At 45.6% G+C, this 18,613-nt stretch overlaps 1 protein-coding gene across 1 annotated transcript in view; it reads right to left on the bottom strand.

The window, feature by feature from the left end:
* Positions 1-18,613, bottom strand: part of CDH2 (cadherin 2) — a 326,405-nt gene that overhangs the window by 78,840 nt on the left and 228,952 nt on the right. Inside the window, exon 4 of the mRNA XM_088469582.1 lies at positions 4,411-4,551. Within this exon, the coding sequence (XP_088325708.1) occupies positions 4,411-4,551 (141 nt within the window). The remainder of the gene's footprint in view (positions 1-4,410; positions 4,552-18,613) is intronic.

Here is an 18,613-nt window from a genome sequence, read left to right as displayed (position 1 = left end):
AACCATCCGCTGTGATGGAATCAGAGAGGACTTTTTCCAATTTATCAACCACCGGTGTGCTTGCAGGCAAGCGATCGTCAGGTGGAGATGTTGAAGCAGTACCTCCGGGGAGCTCGCCAGCAACAGGAGGTCGTCCAGGTACGGCAGCAGCCGTACATTCTGGTTCCGAAGATGTGCGGCCATGACCGCCATAATCTTCGTGAACACCCTCGGTGCCGTGGAGAGACCAAAGGGTAGCGCCCGGAACTGATAGTGGTGTTGAAGGATAGCGAACCTCAGATACCGCTGGTGTGAAGATGCTATCGGAACATGGAGGTAGGCGTCCTGGATGTCCAGGGACACCATGTAATCCCCCGGTTCCATCGCCAGAATGATGGAACGTAACGTTTCCATCCTGAACTTGGGAACTCTGAGGAATTTGTTCAGAGACTTCAAGTTGAGGATAGGGCGATGAGAACCATTGGGTTTCTGCACCAGAAACAGAGACGAATAATACCCCGTCCCTCGTTGTGATAGAGGAACGGGAACAATGACCCCTGCTTTCAGCAAGGACTCTATAGCCTCCTGAACCTGTAACGCCTTGGTCTTGTTCTGAGAAGGACTTGTGCAGAAAAACTGGTGGGGTGGTCTGTGCCGAAAAGACAGGGCGTACCCCTGGGAGACCACTTCTCGAACCCAGGCATCCGTGGTGGTATTGTGCCAGCACTGGGCAAATAGAAGAAGTCGGCCTCCCACTCTGAGGTCCCCCAGAGGGAGGCCCGTCCCATCAGGCCGCAGGTTTATCTTCCTGCTTGGAAGAAGGGCGCCGAGCACTCCAGGCTTGCTTCTTGGGTTTAGAGGCCATCTTACTCGCAGACTGTCTCGGGAAGGACTGACCTTTCGCCTTACCCTGAACCCGAAAGGAACGAAAAGCCGAACTCCGAACCTTAGCAGGCAGTGCCGCCGAAGGGAGGAAGGCCGACTTGGATTTAGCCAGGGTGTCCACTATTTTGTCCAAGTCCGGACCAAATAGTAATTCCCCATTGAAAGGTAAGGCCTCCAGACCTTTCTTTGAATCAGAGTCCGCTCTCCAGGACCGCAACCATAAGGATCGGCGGGCAGACACCGCTGCAGCCGATACCCGCGAGGTCAGCAGACTAGCATCTAAAGAAGCTTCTCCAATGTAAGAAGCGGCGTCCCTCATTTGTCCCAACAACGCCCGCTGGACATCCGGAGCGTCGTCCGGGAAGGTATCTTCCAATGCATTGGCCCACCCCTCAATGGCCTTGGCCACCCAGGAAATGGCCATGGACGGTCGGGCCACCGCCCCGGAGAGGGAGTAAATAGACTTTAAGCAAGTCTCAACTTTCCTGTCCGTGGGATCCTTCAGCGAGGATATCGACGGTAATGGTAAGGTGGCGCCCCGAGTTAAACGGGTGACATGGGAATCCACCGCCGGTGGAGTTTCCCATTTTTTACAATGTGCCTCAGGGAAGGGGTAATTAGAAGCCAACCGCTTCTGAGGAAGGAATCTCTTACTGGGCGCCTGCCAAGCTACCGCCATATGATCCGTCAACTGATCCGACAGGGGAAACACCGCAGAAGCCACCTTAGTTTTTTTGAAACTAGGAAACTTCGACCTAGGAACCGGTGCCTCATCCTCTATAAGAAGAATAGCTCGCACCGCCCTAACTAGTGCTCGCACATTAATGGACGACTTGGTATCCATTTCCTGGACCGAGGCGTCCGAGTCAGTGTCATCAGGGACCTCCCCATCATCTGAGGAACCCTCTGAGTCCGATACCTGAGCAGCCCGTGTCATGAGTGGGCGTTTAGAAATCCTGGAAGGCATGTCAGTCTGCAACATTGACTGAAAAGCCGAGGAAGCGGCCGCCAAATTTTGCACGGAGTTGGAGAGCACATCCACCCATGGTGGAGGCGTCGCCATAGGGGCCTGAAAAGGTACCACAGGCTGCTGCGGCACAGGGGAAGCCTGTATATACATAGGCAACCCCGCATAGGGACCAACTGATTGAGACCCAGGAGGACTCCGCAATAACTGCGGGACACCCGGGGAATGGGGGATGGTCGGCTGGGGCAACACCCTAGTAGGGAGAGCAGTCGGGACCGACAGACGGTCCGCAATAGACACCAGCACTTGAGAAAACATCGCCCACGGTGGTTCCTGCGCCAGAGAAGGTCTGGATGGGCCAGGAGCCACCTGGCATCGACTACACAGGCCATCCTGTGACAAATCTTCCCTATCTACTCCTGCAGAACAGCGTCCGCAGGAGGCCAACACCGGAGCCACTGAGCGCTCAACCTCCTCGTCTGACATGACAGAATATATTATATATCTGGCACCAGGGTAGAAGTAAAACGCACTCACCGGTGTGCTGAACAACAGCCCACAATATGGCACTGAGTAGCACACAACTGTATGTGACGGACCTCACAAATACGTGATCTATATAAGTGAGGTCAGTAGAAACGCACCTCCCCCACACACCTGCAGGGCTTGTAGGAGAAGTAAAGGGATAGGTATAAGCTGACAGTAAGCGGAAAATAAGCACAGACAGGCAGCACTAGCAAAAAGTCACATACCATGCAGGAAGATATACTCACTGCACCTTTACACTACAATCAACCTGCCCAGATTCAGTGTCTGGGAGGGCTATAGTGCTGTGTAGGCTGTCCTTAATCAGGGGAGAGGTACACAGGGGGACCGGTCCGCGTGCTCCCTGAGATCTGCGCTGCCACTGGGAAAATGGCCGCTGGAGACCTCAGAGTAGGAGTGGCCGAGGAATCTGCAGCTCAGCGACGCCAGACTGCGTGCTGAAAGGCGCGCTGAGCTGAGGGGAGGAGCCGCTGACAGGGAAGGCTTCCTCCCCTGGCTGGCCATTAACCCCAGGGATGCTGGCTTCCCGCTTGCCGGTTATCCCTGGTGGTCTAGTGGTCCCACGGGATATGGGGGGGCCCGCCGCCACTGCCAGCAGCCTCCAGTCTGTCCCCCGGACCGGAGGCTAAAGGACTGCATTTAAGGCATTCCGCGCGCCGCCGCTAGCCAGCGACGCGCGGCTTACCTGAATCCCCGGCGACTCCGGCAGCAGTCCTGGGAGGTAGACAGAGTCCGGCTAGTACGGACTCTGTCCTCCCGCCGCGATCCCCAGATCAGTACTGGCGTCGCGGCGCCAGTCGGGGATCAGAGCGGCAGCGTGGGCGTCTGTACAGACAGCCCTTCGCTGCCGTCTGTAGTAAAAATAGATAAAAAATAAATAAAATCTAACTTAAAATAAAAAGCTTCTGGGGGCTGCTCCTGCAGCCCCCCTGCGCGGTGACCGACTCCGGCCGGGCACCAGCTTACACTGAGGTGCCTGTGGCTCGGGAGCGGGGTATAGAGGAGGACCCAAGTGCATCCTGGGAGCTAAAAGCTTAACTGTGTGGTGCCCATGGATCCTGTTCCAGCTATAACCCCAAGGTCAACCCTGTGGACCCCCTATGGACCCTGAAGTAGAAACAAAATGTATTGACATCATCAATGCAAGAGATAGATGTGGTACCATGTGTGTGGTCAGTAAGGGGTTGGGGGAGAGGTGCTTTGTGCCTGCTTCACTGGAATAGGATAGGCTACATAGCTGTCTGTGCACAGGGCACACAGTGACAATGGTGTGAGTGGTGGGTGAATAGGATAGGCTACATAGCTGTCTGTGCACAGGGCACACAGTGACATTGGTGTGAGTGGTGGGTGAATAGGATAAGCTACATAGCTGTCTGTGCACAGGGCACACAGTGATATTGGTGTGAGTGGTGGGTGAATAGGATAAGCTATATAGCAGTCTGTGCACAGGGCACACAGTGACATTGGTGTGAGTGGTGGGTGAATAGGATAGGCTACATAGCTGTCTGTGCACAGGGCACACAATAACATTGGTGTGAGTGGTGGGTGAATAGGATAAGCTACATAGCAGTCTGTGCACAGGGCACACAGTGACATTGGTGTCAGTGATGGGTGAAGGTGCTGCTACCACCATAGTCTGTATAGAGCTGATGACGTGGGCCATTCCCACGACAGGGCCCCTATGCAAAGCAATACAACTAGAACACCTAAAATAAAAAAAATGTTGGCAGAAGCGATTTCATTGTGGGTGAAGCCATGGACCACAGCTAGCATGTAATAAGAAAGCATTGGTTTTTCAATATTAGTATAATTCCACAGGTCTATTGAGCGTTTGCAACATACTGCACCTTTATCACATTAAGGGCATCCTCTCCTCCAAAAGATCCACATAGAGTTACCCTTACTCAACGCTGCCGATATTTAAATGTTAAAGAAATTCGCTATTCATTAATAATTAATTATACATACAGTAGCATCATATTTGTGATTACTGATGAAATGCAAAAAATAACATTAATTAGTTTAATACTCACTCGTACTAATTCCTGAGGAAAAGATCTCGAGTTTTCCGGTACGTTAATAGGTGGGATAACCCAATCTCTTTTCTGTCTCTGTAGAAAGCCATTGTGCTTACGTTGTGGAGGAAATTTTATTTCTCTGATGTCGAAAGAGCCCTTTAACATATAAAAACAAGGACAATTCAATATTTTATACACTGTATGTGCAATGTGGAAATATAGTCTTCACAAATAGATATACCTGTCAACTCATATATACACTGTTCCACAAATTACATTTGTTTATGCTATCTGCTAAATGTCAAATCATGAGACTCTGACAAAATGTATGTGGTTATTTTCTAGAAAGTATATTTTATTCTTTTTTGTTTATGATGCTGAAATCGTTCAAAACATTTGCAGAAAATAAATCAACATTAAGTAAATATATACACCAGTTTGAATAAAGTCAGGGCAATAAGATACATGCTGATGAGACTCAATAATGTGGCCGAGTGCCACAGCACAATAGCTAATGCTGAATAACTTATATTATCCGCCTTGAAATGTTATTCTCTGGTGCAAGCTCAGTACTTTACACTAGTGTATTTTAAACTGTAGGTATCTGCGGTTCAATTTTATTTAGAATAGGAGCTGACTTGTGCTTTCTTTGTTGATCATGCAAATTATATGTGCTTGTTTGAAGCTATTTGCTGTATTTTAGAGGTTGTTAAAGTTCCAGGGGTCTAATAGACCATGCATATTTTGCAAGCAAAACAATTGGTTGAAAATATGAGTGTAAAGCCAGGGTACACACTGGAGCAATATTGGCCCGATGTGGCCAAATCAGAATGACAAATCAGGCATAACGTGCCATGTGTATGCCCAATTTGCATGCTCCCGCGGCCGCATGTGATATTGTGTAATTGGCCGTGCTGCACGGGCAATCACACTATATTGCATGCGACGTCATGCATATTAATGAAGGACGGAACGAGTGATCGGTCCATCGTTCATTAAATCGGGTAATGTGTAACAGAAATCAGGCGATGTCCATGGTGAAGGCAAATCACCCTACACACCGGACCAATTGCCATTAGAGCAGTGGTTCCCAAACTGTGTGCTGTGTCACCCTGGGGTGCATCGGGGCACATGCAGGGGTGCCACGGGTTGGGTGTCCAGGACCAGATCAAATTATTTATGGTCCATGTGATATGGAAAACCAAAGCTAGTGGCTGCTAATCATAAAATATGTGCATAAACAGAATCGCACCTTCACATAACTGAATCTAAGGCCACATAACTGAACCTAAGGATTGCATATAACACAATTTACTTAATTTTATGTTTTTTTGCAGAATTTCATAATTAGAAACTTCAGTCCCAGGGGTGCCTTGAAAAAATGATGATACTCGAGGGTGCCATGATTCAAGAAAGTTTGGGATCCACTGCATTAGAGCATGTGCAGAATGCTGGATGGTTAACAGGGTATGTGTTACTGGTTCATATCTGCATACAATTTGCTATCGTTGTCACTTTGCATATGCTCACAATTGTGGCTCTTTGATGAGTGCACTATACAACTGCAATTTTGGGGAAAATTGCATTTAAACTATACATCAGACTTGTTATAGTCATCTTATAAATAAAACATATCATCGTTAAAGTGCATTAAAGTTAAGACACTGCCAGAAGTCACCACTTCCCCAGCTGCTTCTTACCTAACAGATGGGAAGGAGGAAGGGATAACATCCTCTGCTCCCGAGGAAGGGATAACATCTTCTGCTCCCTTCAATCTGGGAGTGTGGCACTGGACATTGACATCATAGCCCAGTGCCACTTTTGCAGCCCATCATCGACCTTTTCCCAATTATGTCAGCAGATGGCACTAATTCTATGTTTTAAGCACCCCCTAACCATCGGCCACTTAGGCGACACTTTTTGTTTAGCTAGTGTCGGTGGTGTAGGTGATACAGGTAATAAGACACAAATACATATGTAAGGGTTTAAGAAACTTAGCAGGACTAAATTATATTTTTGATCATAGAAAAATGTTCTCCCCTTAGGAAACCTATTTAAAGATCAACCTCGGATCTATTCAATATAATTTACATTGGCCCCACGTAAATTTAGGATCCAACATACTGCGACTTGCCACAGTGGATACTAAAATGCTGGACCATTTCTACATTGCTATGGCACAGGGACAACTAATCTAAAAATCAGCTGTCACCGCAATCCTTATCAACGCTCCTTCCATTGCAGTGAAATTAAACAATGCCGATCGTGTTTCCCATAGGAAGGAGGAAGTGTTCATGAACTCTCATTATCTGAAGATGGTGTCAGTTCCCACAGACAAGTTCCAAAAATGGGTTGGGTATGGGAGATCAGCAGTCGGAATGTTGGCTGTCAAAAGAGCGACAGTGGCATCCCAATGCTCAAAATCCTGACGGGGCTACATAAGTATTCTAACCATCCCCCCTTGTTCAATATGTCCTCCATTGCTGTCAACAACAGATTCCATTCGAAGAACAGCATTCTGTATAGCACAATGCAGAATGTCAGGTAGAATAGCCAGCACATGATGTCTAATGCTGTCTTTCAGATCTGAAACCTTGTTCTTCAAAAACAAAACACACAATTGAAAGTTCTATAGGGTGAGGTCCTGTGATTGGGGTGACAAATATGTTTAATACAGTGGTTGACTTTGAGACATCAACCCAATCACCGGACCTCATCCCATGTGACTTTTGGTTGTGGATTTATTTTTATGAAGACCATATGTTAGATCTGAAGACTGCATTAGACGTCATGTGCTGGATATTCCACCTGACGTCACATTGTGCTATAGAGAATGCTGTTATTTGAACGCAAACTGCTGGTGACCACAATGTAAGAGACAATTAACAATTTTAATGCACTTTGAGTGATATGCATTTTCAATATCACCACCTGGTGACAAAAATTGTAACTTATTTTATCATTTTACAATACATGACTAGCGGATCCTCTGAAGTGCGGATCCTCTGAAGTCGCTCCAGAGTGCTTTATGTAAGAATACTTTCATTTTAACAGCGCTGTATTTAAAAGTAGTGGCCCTTTAAAACGAGGAGACTCAAAAGTATTGGTAGAAGCAGAGTTTACATAAAATTTGTCATAACTAAAGTTTTGCCTGCATTGATTTGTGTTACATAGGCACAGATTGAACTCTCAAAATGAGCAAAGTTGTACAGTGTATGTTAAGTTGGTCTTTATGTTATATCAGCACTATGTGACGAAACGCGTCAGCAGTGCTGTGTTTCACCTGTCTTGATAGCGGAGACATCACTGTTTGTACATGCTTTACCAGTTTACCTACTAGCATCTGAGCGGAGACATCACTGTTTGTACATACTTTACCAGTTTACCTACTAGCATCTGAGCGGCATGCTGGATGCTGAATCCACCTCAGAGAGGCACTCGAGGACCAGGCACATATACTAATACATATAGTAGAGCTCCACTGGCTATCTATTTTACTTCATAGTGGTGCATTGCACATTGTACCCGTGGCACAGTGGGATCCTGCATTTTCTACAATATACAGAGCTCCTATCTATAGGATAGGAGACATTCATCTCCAGGCACTTATTTATTTATTTATTTATATTATTTGTGATCTATCAACCATGCTGCTTGCAGGACATATCCTAACTGCTCCTAAGGATGGACTTGATATATATTTACAAGAACACTGGCTCTTTGCCTGAATGTCATTGTTATTGTTTGATTGTTAGGCCAGCTGTGCCATACAGCTATACTGAACCCAGCAACAACCATTAATTATGGTCCAATAGCTATTTTTATATTATGCGGTTTATATTTGTTTTTATAATTGTTTCTTTTAATGAAGTGTATTTTGATATTTATACATACAATCGAGAGTATCAGATAGTAATTATTTTGCTTGATATTGGTTACATGCTCTTCTGTCCTATCTTTTTATATCTGCGATTTTAGACTTTTGTACTGAAGCATTACAAAGACACGTGAAGAGTAAATAGATATATTGGAAATTATTAGAGAGGATTAGTGGTGGAAAAACAAAATAAAAAACAAACATCAGCATTAAAGATTGGATTTGCTTTTAAGGATTAGTGCAGTGCAAGTGTTGCTTTAGAATAGAAAATGATAACAGATAAGGCGGTTTTATATGTTACTTCTATCTTCTAATGCTAGGAATCATATAATATCAGTCAGTGTAGCCTCTTATCAGGCGATTAGGTATTATATGTACATTTTTTTGTTTTGGCAAACACACATAGGGGTTAATTTACTAAGGTGAGAGTTTTAAAGAAGTGAGTTTTAGAAGAGATGTTGCCCATAGCAACCAATCAGATTCTGCTATTATCTTCTAGAAGGTGCTAGTTAAATGTTAAGTAGAATCTGTTTTTTTGCTATGGGCAACATCTCTTCTAAATCTCACTTCTAAAAACTCTCACTTTAGTAAATTTACCCCCTAAAATCTGTACAGAAAACCTGTGGGTCATAATTACATCTATACTCACCAATTTCACTGAAAAATGAATCGGACAATGATAACCTGTCTCCCTGCCTTAAAGTATACAGTTATACTGTACAGGAGAAAGTTACCTTGAAATAATCTGATAAAATAAGGTAACCTACGTTAGACTGATGTGATACAGCATGCAATAACAAAGAAGCAATCGGTACACTATGTACATGATCCTCATAGATACAAGCATGTATTCAGCTAATAAAAAGAAAACTCTCAGGAGTGGAAGAAAGATCTTGAGCAGAGATAGAGGCGAAGGAGAGGAGGTTAAATTGATGTGCAGAGGCCGCAATAGCGGAATCAATACCGTGAATGGCCAGGGTATGAGCTTGGTGAGTAAATGTAAGTGGTTGGAGGAATGAAAGTGAAAACAAGACAAAGTCAGGATTTACAGTACTCTGAAATACAGATTTATAGGCTGTTTTGAATTTAATTTTGTTATTTTGTGTTTTTTATAAACATAAGATGCAACATTATATAATATCTGATTAATATGTGGCATATTCAAATTTGTGTAAATAAAATGCTAAATAAACTTAACAAAAATATGTTTCAGTGTTGGCTTGCAACTGCAGTGCCAAAGCATCAGGATCATGCACGGGGTTGGGTACAGGATGCCAGCGCTCAGGATCCCGGCGGTCTGAATCCCGATGCCTGGATCCCGACATGGTTAGGATCCCGACACCAGTTGGTCAGTTTCCTAGCTCTCCCCCTCTCCCTCCACGGTGCTTAAACCTAACCTCCTCCACTAGTGCCTAAACCTAACCTCCCCCTATCCGTACCCTAAATCTCTCCCCTTAGTGGCTAACCTTAACCTTCCCCCTAACTCTGCTACTTACCTTTGGGATGCCAGCGGGGGGATTCTTACAGGTGTCAGGATGCCGGCGCCAGTATTCTAAGCAGCGATATCCCATGTTCCGGGATGTTGACTGTATCCCCATGCACGGCCAGGTAAAAAATACTATTTTGTGTAACACTGGTACCTCAAGGGCATATACAGCTTTCTAGTCTGGTCACTAACTCTAATAATCTCGGGGCTCACCAGGGTTTCTGACACTGCTGTACTATGGTAATACGTTAACTTTTGTACCAACTAGCCAAAGAAAAGAATAAAGACATCTGTAAAAAGAGTTCTACAGGTAACTTTGTAGACAAGGCTGTGTTGGTCATAGCATCCAAATTATCCTAAATGTCAACATAGTCTACAACAGTGACTCTTTCCTGGGCACAAATAGGGGAAAAACGGAATAGAATGGCGCAAAGTACTGTAGTAGCAGTGGGCATGTGAGTCGACATGTACAATGTCAACAGTTGTCTACACTGTTAAACTGTCAACATTTTCAGAATATCAACATGTGAGATGACAACATTGTCAGAATGTCGATATTAGGGTTAGGCTTCGGACAGGAGAATGTTAGGCAAGGTGGTGGGAGGTAAGGGTTAAGTTTCTGTGGGGAGGGAAGTTAGGGTTAGGCATTAGAGGGAGGGTTAGGGATTATGGATAGAGGAGGAATACTCAACGGAACGCTGGAGAAGAAGGAGAACCAGGGACAATATGTTGACATTCCATCGGTATCTACATGATGAATGTACAACACCCCCCCCCTTCCCCAGGACATACCGGTAATTGGTAGAGCAGCACCTAAGCACGTCTCTTCCTTCCATGATTCCAGTAGAGGTATATTTGTTTATATGTGTATCTCTGTTCCTCCGCACATATTCCCGACTCTTGTGGCCGTATTTCCCTCCTCTTTCGGTGATTCTATCTCTTAGTTGTTTGCCTTTGCACTTCTGTATATTTCTCTCTCTGGGGCCTATTTATAAGTACCTGTATATATTAAGGATGCACCAGATGTACTAAGGAGGGATTGCAGCTGATACCACAGAGATCTGCCGCTGCCTCTCCATCTTCATTCGCAAATGCAGCCCCAAAAGGTTTCTATTGGCGCTGCAGGAATTACCTTAGCATTCCGGAGCTTGACTCTGATAGGTAACGCCATCTCCAGATGGCGTTCTCTTATAGTAGCCAATGGGCTACTATTTTACAATTTTTTACGGATCCTCCAGATCCCTCTTTGTCAACCCCCAAAGGCTGCATATGCACAGTGTGCACTGGGGACCCGATCCAGACTTTACACCAGAGGTATTCAACCCGTGGCGGTCTGTCGAGAGGCCCGCCGACCGGGCGGAGCCGTTCCCTGCGGCCAGCCAACAGGATCCATTTGCCGGGCGCCCGCTGAGATTTTGTTACCAGCGGGCGCCCGGCTCCCTATCTGCACCGCACCGCCAGCCAGAGGCTGGAGCTCACTACTGAGCTCCGGCTTCCGCAGTGTGTGCAGTGCATCATGGGAGAAACGTCATGACGTCTCTCCAATAGTTCTGACAGAAGAGCAGCCCAGTGGACAGGAGGCAGCAGACGCGGAGTTTAAGGTAAGTAGTAGTATTTTTTTTGTAAGTGGCTTTACTACTGGGGGCACTACTACTAGCTACTAGGGGGCATTACTAATAGGGGCACTACTACTAGAGGGCATCTCTATTAGGGGCACTAGTACTACGGGCATTACTACTGGGGGCACTACTACTAGGGGGCATTACAATTAGAAGCACCAATACTAGGGGACATTACTATTAGGGACACTAGTACTGGGAGCATTACTACTGGGGTCACTAATACTGGGGCACCACTAATGGGGACATTACATAAGGGGCACTACCACAACTGGGGACACTGCATAAGAGGCATTTCCACTGTGGGCACTGCATAAGGGGCACTGCACTACCACTACTGGGGGCACGGCATATGGGGCACTACCACTACTGGGGGCACTGCACATGGGGCACTACCACTACTGGGGACAATGCATAAGGGGCATTGCCACTGTGGGCTCTACATAAGGAGCAGCACTACTGGGGGCACTGAATAAGGGGTACTACCACTACTGGTGGCACTACATAAGAGGTGTTACCACTGTGGGCACTGCATAATGGGCAGCACTACTGGGGGCACTGAATAAGGGGTAATACCACTACTGGGGGCACTACATAAGAGGCATTACCAAAGTGCGCACTGCATAAGGAGCACTGCAATACCACTACTGTGGGCACGGCATATGGGGCACTGCACATGGGGCACTACCACTACTGAGGGCATGGCATAAAAGGCACCACTGCTGGGGGCACTACATAAGGGGCACGACTACAGTAGGCATTGCATTAGGGACACTACTGCTGTGGGCATGATGTGTAAGGGGCACTACTGCTGTGGGCATTGTGTATTAGGGGCACAAATGTGGGCACTGCTGTGTGTCATACATGAATAAGGGACACGACTATGTGGTGTAATGTGAATTGGGTGAATCAAGATTGTGCTACTGTGTGGCGCATAGTTTAGTGGCCCTCGGGCTTCATTGAATTTATTAATGTGACCCACGCTGTGTAAAAGGTTGAAGATCCCTGCTTTACGCTATTACACTGCTTCCAACTCTTCGCCATGACGGGCTCGTGTTTGTGTGTCTCTGTGTTGTGGGTGTCTGTGTCTTTCTTTCTCTCCTTTTACCCTCTCATTCCATTTGTGCCCTATGAGCATATTTCTGTGTTTGCTCATGTATTTATTATCTTTTCTTATGGAATCTATGTTTACTCAGGTTGGGTACGGGATGCTGGCGGTCAGAATACCGACAGCGGCATCCCGACAGTCAGAATCTCAACGTCTGAAGGTAAGTACCCTAACCCTAACCATCCCCATAACCCTAACCCAACTTTCCCACATTCTATCCCTAACCGTCCCCTCCCACAGCCTAATGCTAACCCTCCACCTTCCCGCAGCCTAATCCTAACCCTCCCCCGACTGCCTAATACTAACCCTAAAACTCCCCCTAGCCCTAATATTTACCATTGGGATGCCAGAGGTCGGGATTCTGGAGCCGGGATTCCAACTGCTGTCGAGATTACGGTGGCGGTAAGGTGAGCGCCAGCCTATCGGCAGCCGGGATAGTGACTACATCCCGTTACCCTATGACAGTGGCCACATTAGCATGCTTACACTTCACAGAATCCCCCATTGAGGTAGATCAATGTCACAGCTCAGAATCCACACTGTGGGACTCATACCTAAATGGTGCAATTTTGGATGCTGTGAAAACCATGTTGCTTTGCCATAGGGTACATTTAAAATATAGGCACAGATTTAGTTGCAGTGGTGGTAGGGGGCATGGCTTTGTTCAACTGTCCTACAAGTCACTCACTAGTACATACTTTCCACCCACCCAGAATTTAGGAAACTGTTGCAAAGTTTCAGGATTCCACTGACACATGCAATGGAAACAGGTGCCTCTGTTGGGTGTTGCATAAAAATAGAGTCCACCAGAGATGTGACTACAATTAGTATAACACAGTCACACCCAGCATGCCGCAGGCACTCTATTGGAAACCCCTCAATGTTTGGGTCTCAGTACTCTCTTTCTGTATTTTGGACCTAATTCAGAGATGGACGCTAATGTGATTGCAGCTGCGTTTTCATATGCAATGCAGCTACGAATATATGCTAATGTTTGCAAAGATCACCTGAGCATAAATATTCCCACGGCTGCTTACTTATCTGCGTGCGACGACGCATACCTGGGGAAATATCGGTAACATTGACACCGATCTAGCGCCCATCTTGCCTTTGTGGCAGGTCTGACCAGCCGCAGACTCGGCAGCACTACTCTTACGCAGAGAGCTCTCATGCGGCGTAGTAGATCGCAAGGGCTAATTAATGCACGCCCATGCAATGGCATTTAAACGGTCAGACACAGCTGTGTCTAATGACTAATTAGGCAATTGAAAGTTTTCAAATAGCTTAATTAGTCCAATTAGTGCAATTTTTTTTTTTTTTGGGGGGGTACCATTCGAAAACCTACAGTACCCTCCTAATGCCCACAAACAGCCTTCTATAGGGTCCGGCTAACATAATAATCCATTTTGGGGGGTCCAGGATGGTCTTCCCACTTTTTCATGCACTTGTCTCAAATCTCATTTGGCAGTCAATTTGCACCCCTCCGCTGCTAGTAGTGCAAATACGGAATTTTAATTGGATTGGAGAATTATCGGGGGCACGCTTCGATGCCAAGTCTGCGAGTTTCAAGAAACAAACTCGTTACTCGCAATTCGCACCTAATTAAATTGACCCCTATGTATTTTCAGAATCTATCTTTGGTGCAATTCTGTAATAGACAAATCAAAACAAAATACTGCAAACGCTCGGTATGTTTTCTTTATCATTCAGATGTAAATCACATGTATATTTAAACATGTTTTATGCTGAGTTGTATAAGCCATACCACATGCTTTCACTGCTTATTATGTACTGCAAATGTGACAAGACTTATGCTGTCATCCGGAGAAGGCCATGATTATGGAAATAAGTGATATTTTCTATGTAATATTTATATTTTGTTCGTTACCTTTTAAGATAAGCTGGAATGAATTACAAATAAGACAGATATTATAAATTATTATTATTATGTATTATTTATATGTATATTTCTTAGTAAAATATAGAACCTTTAAAATAGCTCATTAAAGGAAAGGCTGTCAGATTCACAGTTTTAAAACTATTCTGTCCATGTATGTAAGTGCAGATAGATAACCTAATATATTAAAAAGTTCAAGCTTGTAACTAAAGATCACCTCCCAGCACCACTAGTCCCCAGCACCAGCAGCTCCCAACACTATCAGCTCCCAGCACAACCAGCTCCCAACACCACAACTCCCAGCGCCATCAGCACCCAGCACGACTAGTCCCCAGCACCTGCAGCTCCCAACACCATTAGCCCCCAGCACCATCAGCCCCCAGCACCACTAGTCCCCAGCACCACTAGTCCCCAGCACCTGCAGCTTCCAACACTATCAGCTCCCAGCACAACCAGCTCTCAACACCACAACTCCCAGCGCCATCAGCACCCAGCACCACTAGTCCCCAGCACCTGCAGCTCCCAACACCATTAGCCCCCAGCACCATCAGCCCCCAGCACCACTAGTCCCCAGCACCACTAGTCCCCAGCACCTGCAGCTTCCAACACTATCAGCTCCCAGCACAACCAGCTCCCAACACCACAACTCCCAGCGCCATCAGCACGACTAGTCCCCAGCACCTGCAGCTCTCAACACCATTAGCCCCCAGCACCATCAGCCCCCAGCACCACTAGTCCCCAGCACCTGCAGCTCACAACACCATTAGCCCCCAGCACCATCAGCCCCCAGCACCACTAGTCCCCAGCACCTGCAGCTCCCAACACCATTAGCCCCCAGCACCATCAGCCCCCAGCACCACTAGTCCCCAGCACCTGCAGCTTCCAACACTATCAGCTCCCAGCACAACCAGCTCCCAACACCACAACTCCCAGCGCCATCAGCACCCAGCACCACTAGTCCCCAGCACCTGCAGCTCCCAACACCATTAGCCCCCAGCACCACTAGTCCCCAGCACCACTAGTCCCCAGCACCTGCAGCTTCCAACACTATCAGCTCCCAGCACAACCAGCTCCCAACACCACAACTCCCAGCGCCATCAGCACCCAGCACGACTAGTCCCCAGCACCTGCAGCTCTCAACACCATTAGCCCCCTGCACCATCAGCCCCCAGAACCACTAGTCCCCAGCACCTGCAGCTCCCAACACCATTAGCCCCCAGCACCATCAGCCCCCAGCACCACTAGTCCCCAGCACCTGCAGCTCCCAACACCATTAGCCCCCAGCACCATCAGCCCCCAGCACCACTAGTCCCCAGCACCACCAGCACCCAACACCACAACTCCCAGCGCCATCAGCACCCAAAGCTTTCATCTCCCAGCGCCACCTTGAATCATCCAGGGAAATCTTGCACATGTGCAGAGCACTACAGCCTCATTTATCTCTAAATAAAGTAGTAGAAATAAGAGAACATCAATGCTGTTTTTACTTCACATCACATTTTTACATTTAAATATTTTAATTATATTGGTTTATGTGTACATATGAATTAAATTTCCCTTTTCAAGTGGGCCTGAATGGTGCAAATGATGTCCCACTGACAGTAATAGCTGGCACTCGATCACAGCCACATCAAAGGAATTGTGAAAATAAAGTCGTTTTGTACAGTTTAAAAGGATTTGCGGACATGCTATATGATTATTCCCTATACTTTGGAGATTGTTAGAATAGCTGGTTCCTCTAAATGAAATGTAGTTTTTGCATTTGGCAGCAGAATCATGTGTCGATAATGAGCATTCAGCATAAAACACCCGATACACTCAGCTCGTCCCATCAGAAGACTCCTATACATGTGTCTTGTACAAATGCTTATTTCTCTTACACCCAAGAACCCAAATCTTTGATCATAAAAACTCTAATGCACAAGTGTTTGTAACAGAACCCCTACTGTGTATGTATAAGACAGCTCTCTCCAAAGTTAAAATGCATCACCACATCTCTATATAAGACTTCTATCTCTGATTGCTGAATAAATGAGCAGTTTTGCAGGATTTATATTATCTCTCATTATCATATCTGCCACAATCCAGGCAGATAGTTGAAGTCAGTCTTGGGTTTGCTAAAATGTCATGCAAGTTCCAAAGGCACATTTAATATGTACTGGTAAAGAATGTCTCAAATATTTATGACCCGATTTAATCCCACAGAATTAATTCTGTAATTATTTTAAACCTATGTCAGGCAAGATGGATGCTTTGGATGACCCACTTTGCACACTGACCATTAATCTTTTTGTAGGTGTCAACACTCCTTTCTGTTTCTGCTCAGGGATTCTGAATCAAGTAATCCTCTCTTATAAGTAATGCGTGCCTCCTACAAAAAAATCAATTATCAAACGGAATGTGTAATGGCACGCACCATACCTATTTTACTGAGGTAAATAGCTGTCATGGGAGGGATTTCCCACATATCTATTAAACAAAAATGACTCTACATTTTAAAAAAACAGAACTGTGGAGAATGCCTACTAAATGTTTACAAATCAACTGTGTTTTTTAAAGGGGATTCATTCTACAAAATGATCATTTCCATCATGTTTACAGAGCACTTCACTTTTTCATCTAAAGTTGGGTACACACTAGGCGATTTTTTTAGAGCATTTTGCTCAATTTTGACGTATCAGAATGACATATCCTCAAAATCATCTAGTGTGTACCTACTATGTCGTGTGGTGCGTGCTCTCATCGGGTCGTCAGCCGCATCGTCAAGTCAGCCCTACATGCAGCTCAAGCTAACAATGCGGCTGACGACCCCGTGCAGCGGGATGTGGCAGGGGCCGACATATTGGGCGGTCGGGCACCGGATTGTCTACTTTGTACTGGTTGCCCGATATGTTGTCCTGTTGCCGGGGGGGGGGGTTACCCACGTCGTTTAGTGTGTACCTAGCTTAACTGTGTAAACATTCAACCCAATTGTCCCATTTTAGGAGAGGCTGTCCTGATTCTGGAGGGCTATCCTCCCATCTCCCCAGCTGTATTGGTGTTATCAAGAGAGGGAAGAAGCATGCAAGAGACCTAAGGCTTTGGAGGAGGTAAACATGCACCCCTGTAGATGTGGCATGTGCCATCTTAATACAGACATGCCCACTGTGAGGTTGTTATGCCACTGTCCCGATTACAAAAATGTGGTGTTTTGAGTAGTATGGGTTACATATACAGGGGCTTGCAAAAGTATTCAACCCCTAAAAAATGAGCACATGAGCCTATTTTACAAATGTCACACAATTGTTCCTGATAAAATCTATACTGTGAACCAGTAAGCTCTTAAAGTACATTTTGAAACACAAAATTTATTATTTGTCTGATGATTTTTTTACTTGGTAGAAGTATATTTTGCTACAATACCAGCTTTAAATCTGTATGGGGTAAGTATCCACCAGGTTTGCATATTGTTTGGGAGTGATTTTTGCCCAGTCTTCCTGCAGATTTGCTCCTGGTTATTCAGGTTGGTTGGATGACACTGTATTGCAATTTTCAAACAGTGCCACAGATTTTCAGTTGGATTGAGATCTTGGGGTATATTTACTAAAGTGCGTGTTTTTTTTAGAAGTGGAGATGTTGCCGATAGCAACCAATCAGATTTTAGCTATTATCTTCTAGAAAGTGCTAGATAATGTTAAGTAGAATCCGATTGGTTGCTGTGGGCAACATCTCCACTTCTAAAAACCCACACTTTAGTAAATATACCCTCTGGTCTTTGACTTAGGCATTGTAGAACTTTCACTTTTTTATTGTTCAACCAGAGTAGTGGTGTTTTGGCCTTGTGTTTGGGATCATTATCCTGCTAAAGGTGAACTTTCTCCAAAGTTTTAGTTTTGTTGCAGAGTAAAGCAGATTGTCAAACAATCTGCTTGTTTTGTGCACGATCCATCCGTCCTTTCATTTTAACAAAAATCCCAGTCCACAATGACAAACAAAAGCATCCTCACAACATGAAGCTGCCACACTCATATCTCACTGTTGGCATGGTGTTTGCTGAGGAATGGGCAGTGTTAGGTTTGCGTCACACATTGGGGCAGATGTATGAAGCTGTGGAAAGTGATAAAGTGCAGAGTGATAAATGAGTAACCAATCCGCTCCCACCTCTCATTTTTCAAACACAGCCTGTAACATGACAGTTGTGAGCTGATTGGTTGGTCGTTTATCACTCTGCACTTTATCACTTTTCAGAGCT

The sequence above is a fragment of the Taudactylus pleione genome, unplaced genomic scaffold (genome assembly GCF_031769625.1).
Source record: "Taudactylus pleione unplaced genomic scaffold, aTauple2 ptg000093l, whole genome shotgun sequence".
NCBI lineage: Eukaryota > Metazoa > Chordata > Amphibia > Anura > Myobatrachidae > Taudactylus > Taudactylus pleione.
The sequence above is the reverse complement of the archived record's forward strand: the minus strand, read 5'-3'. Positions and strand labels throughout refer to the sequence as shown.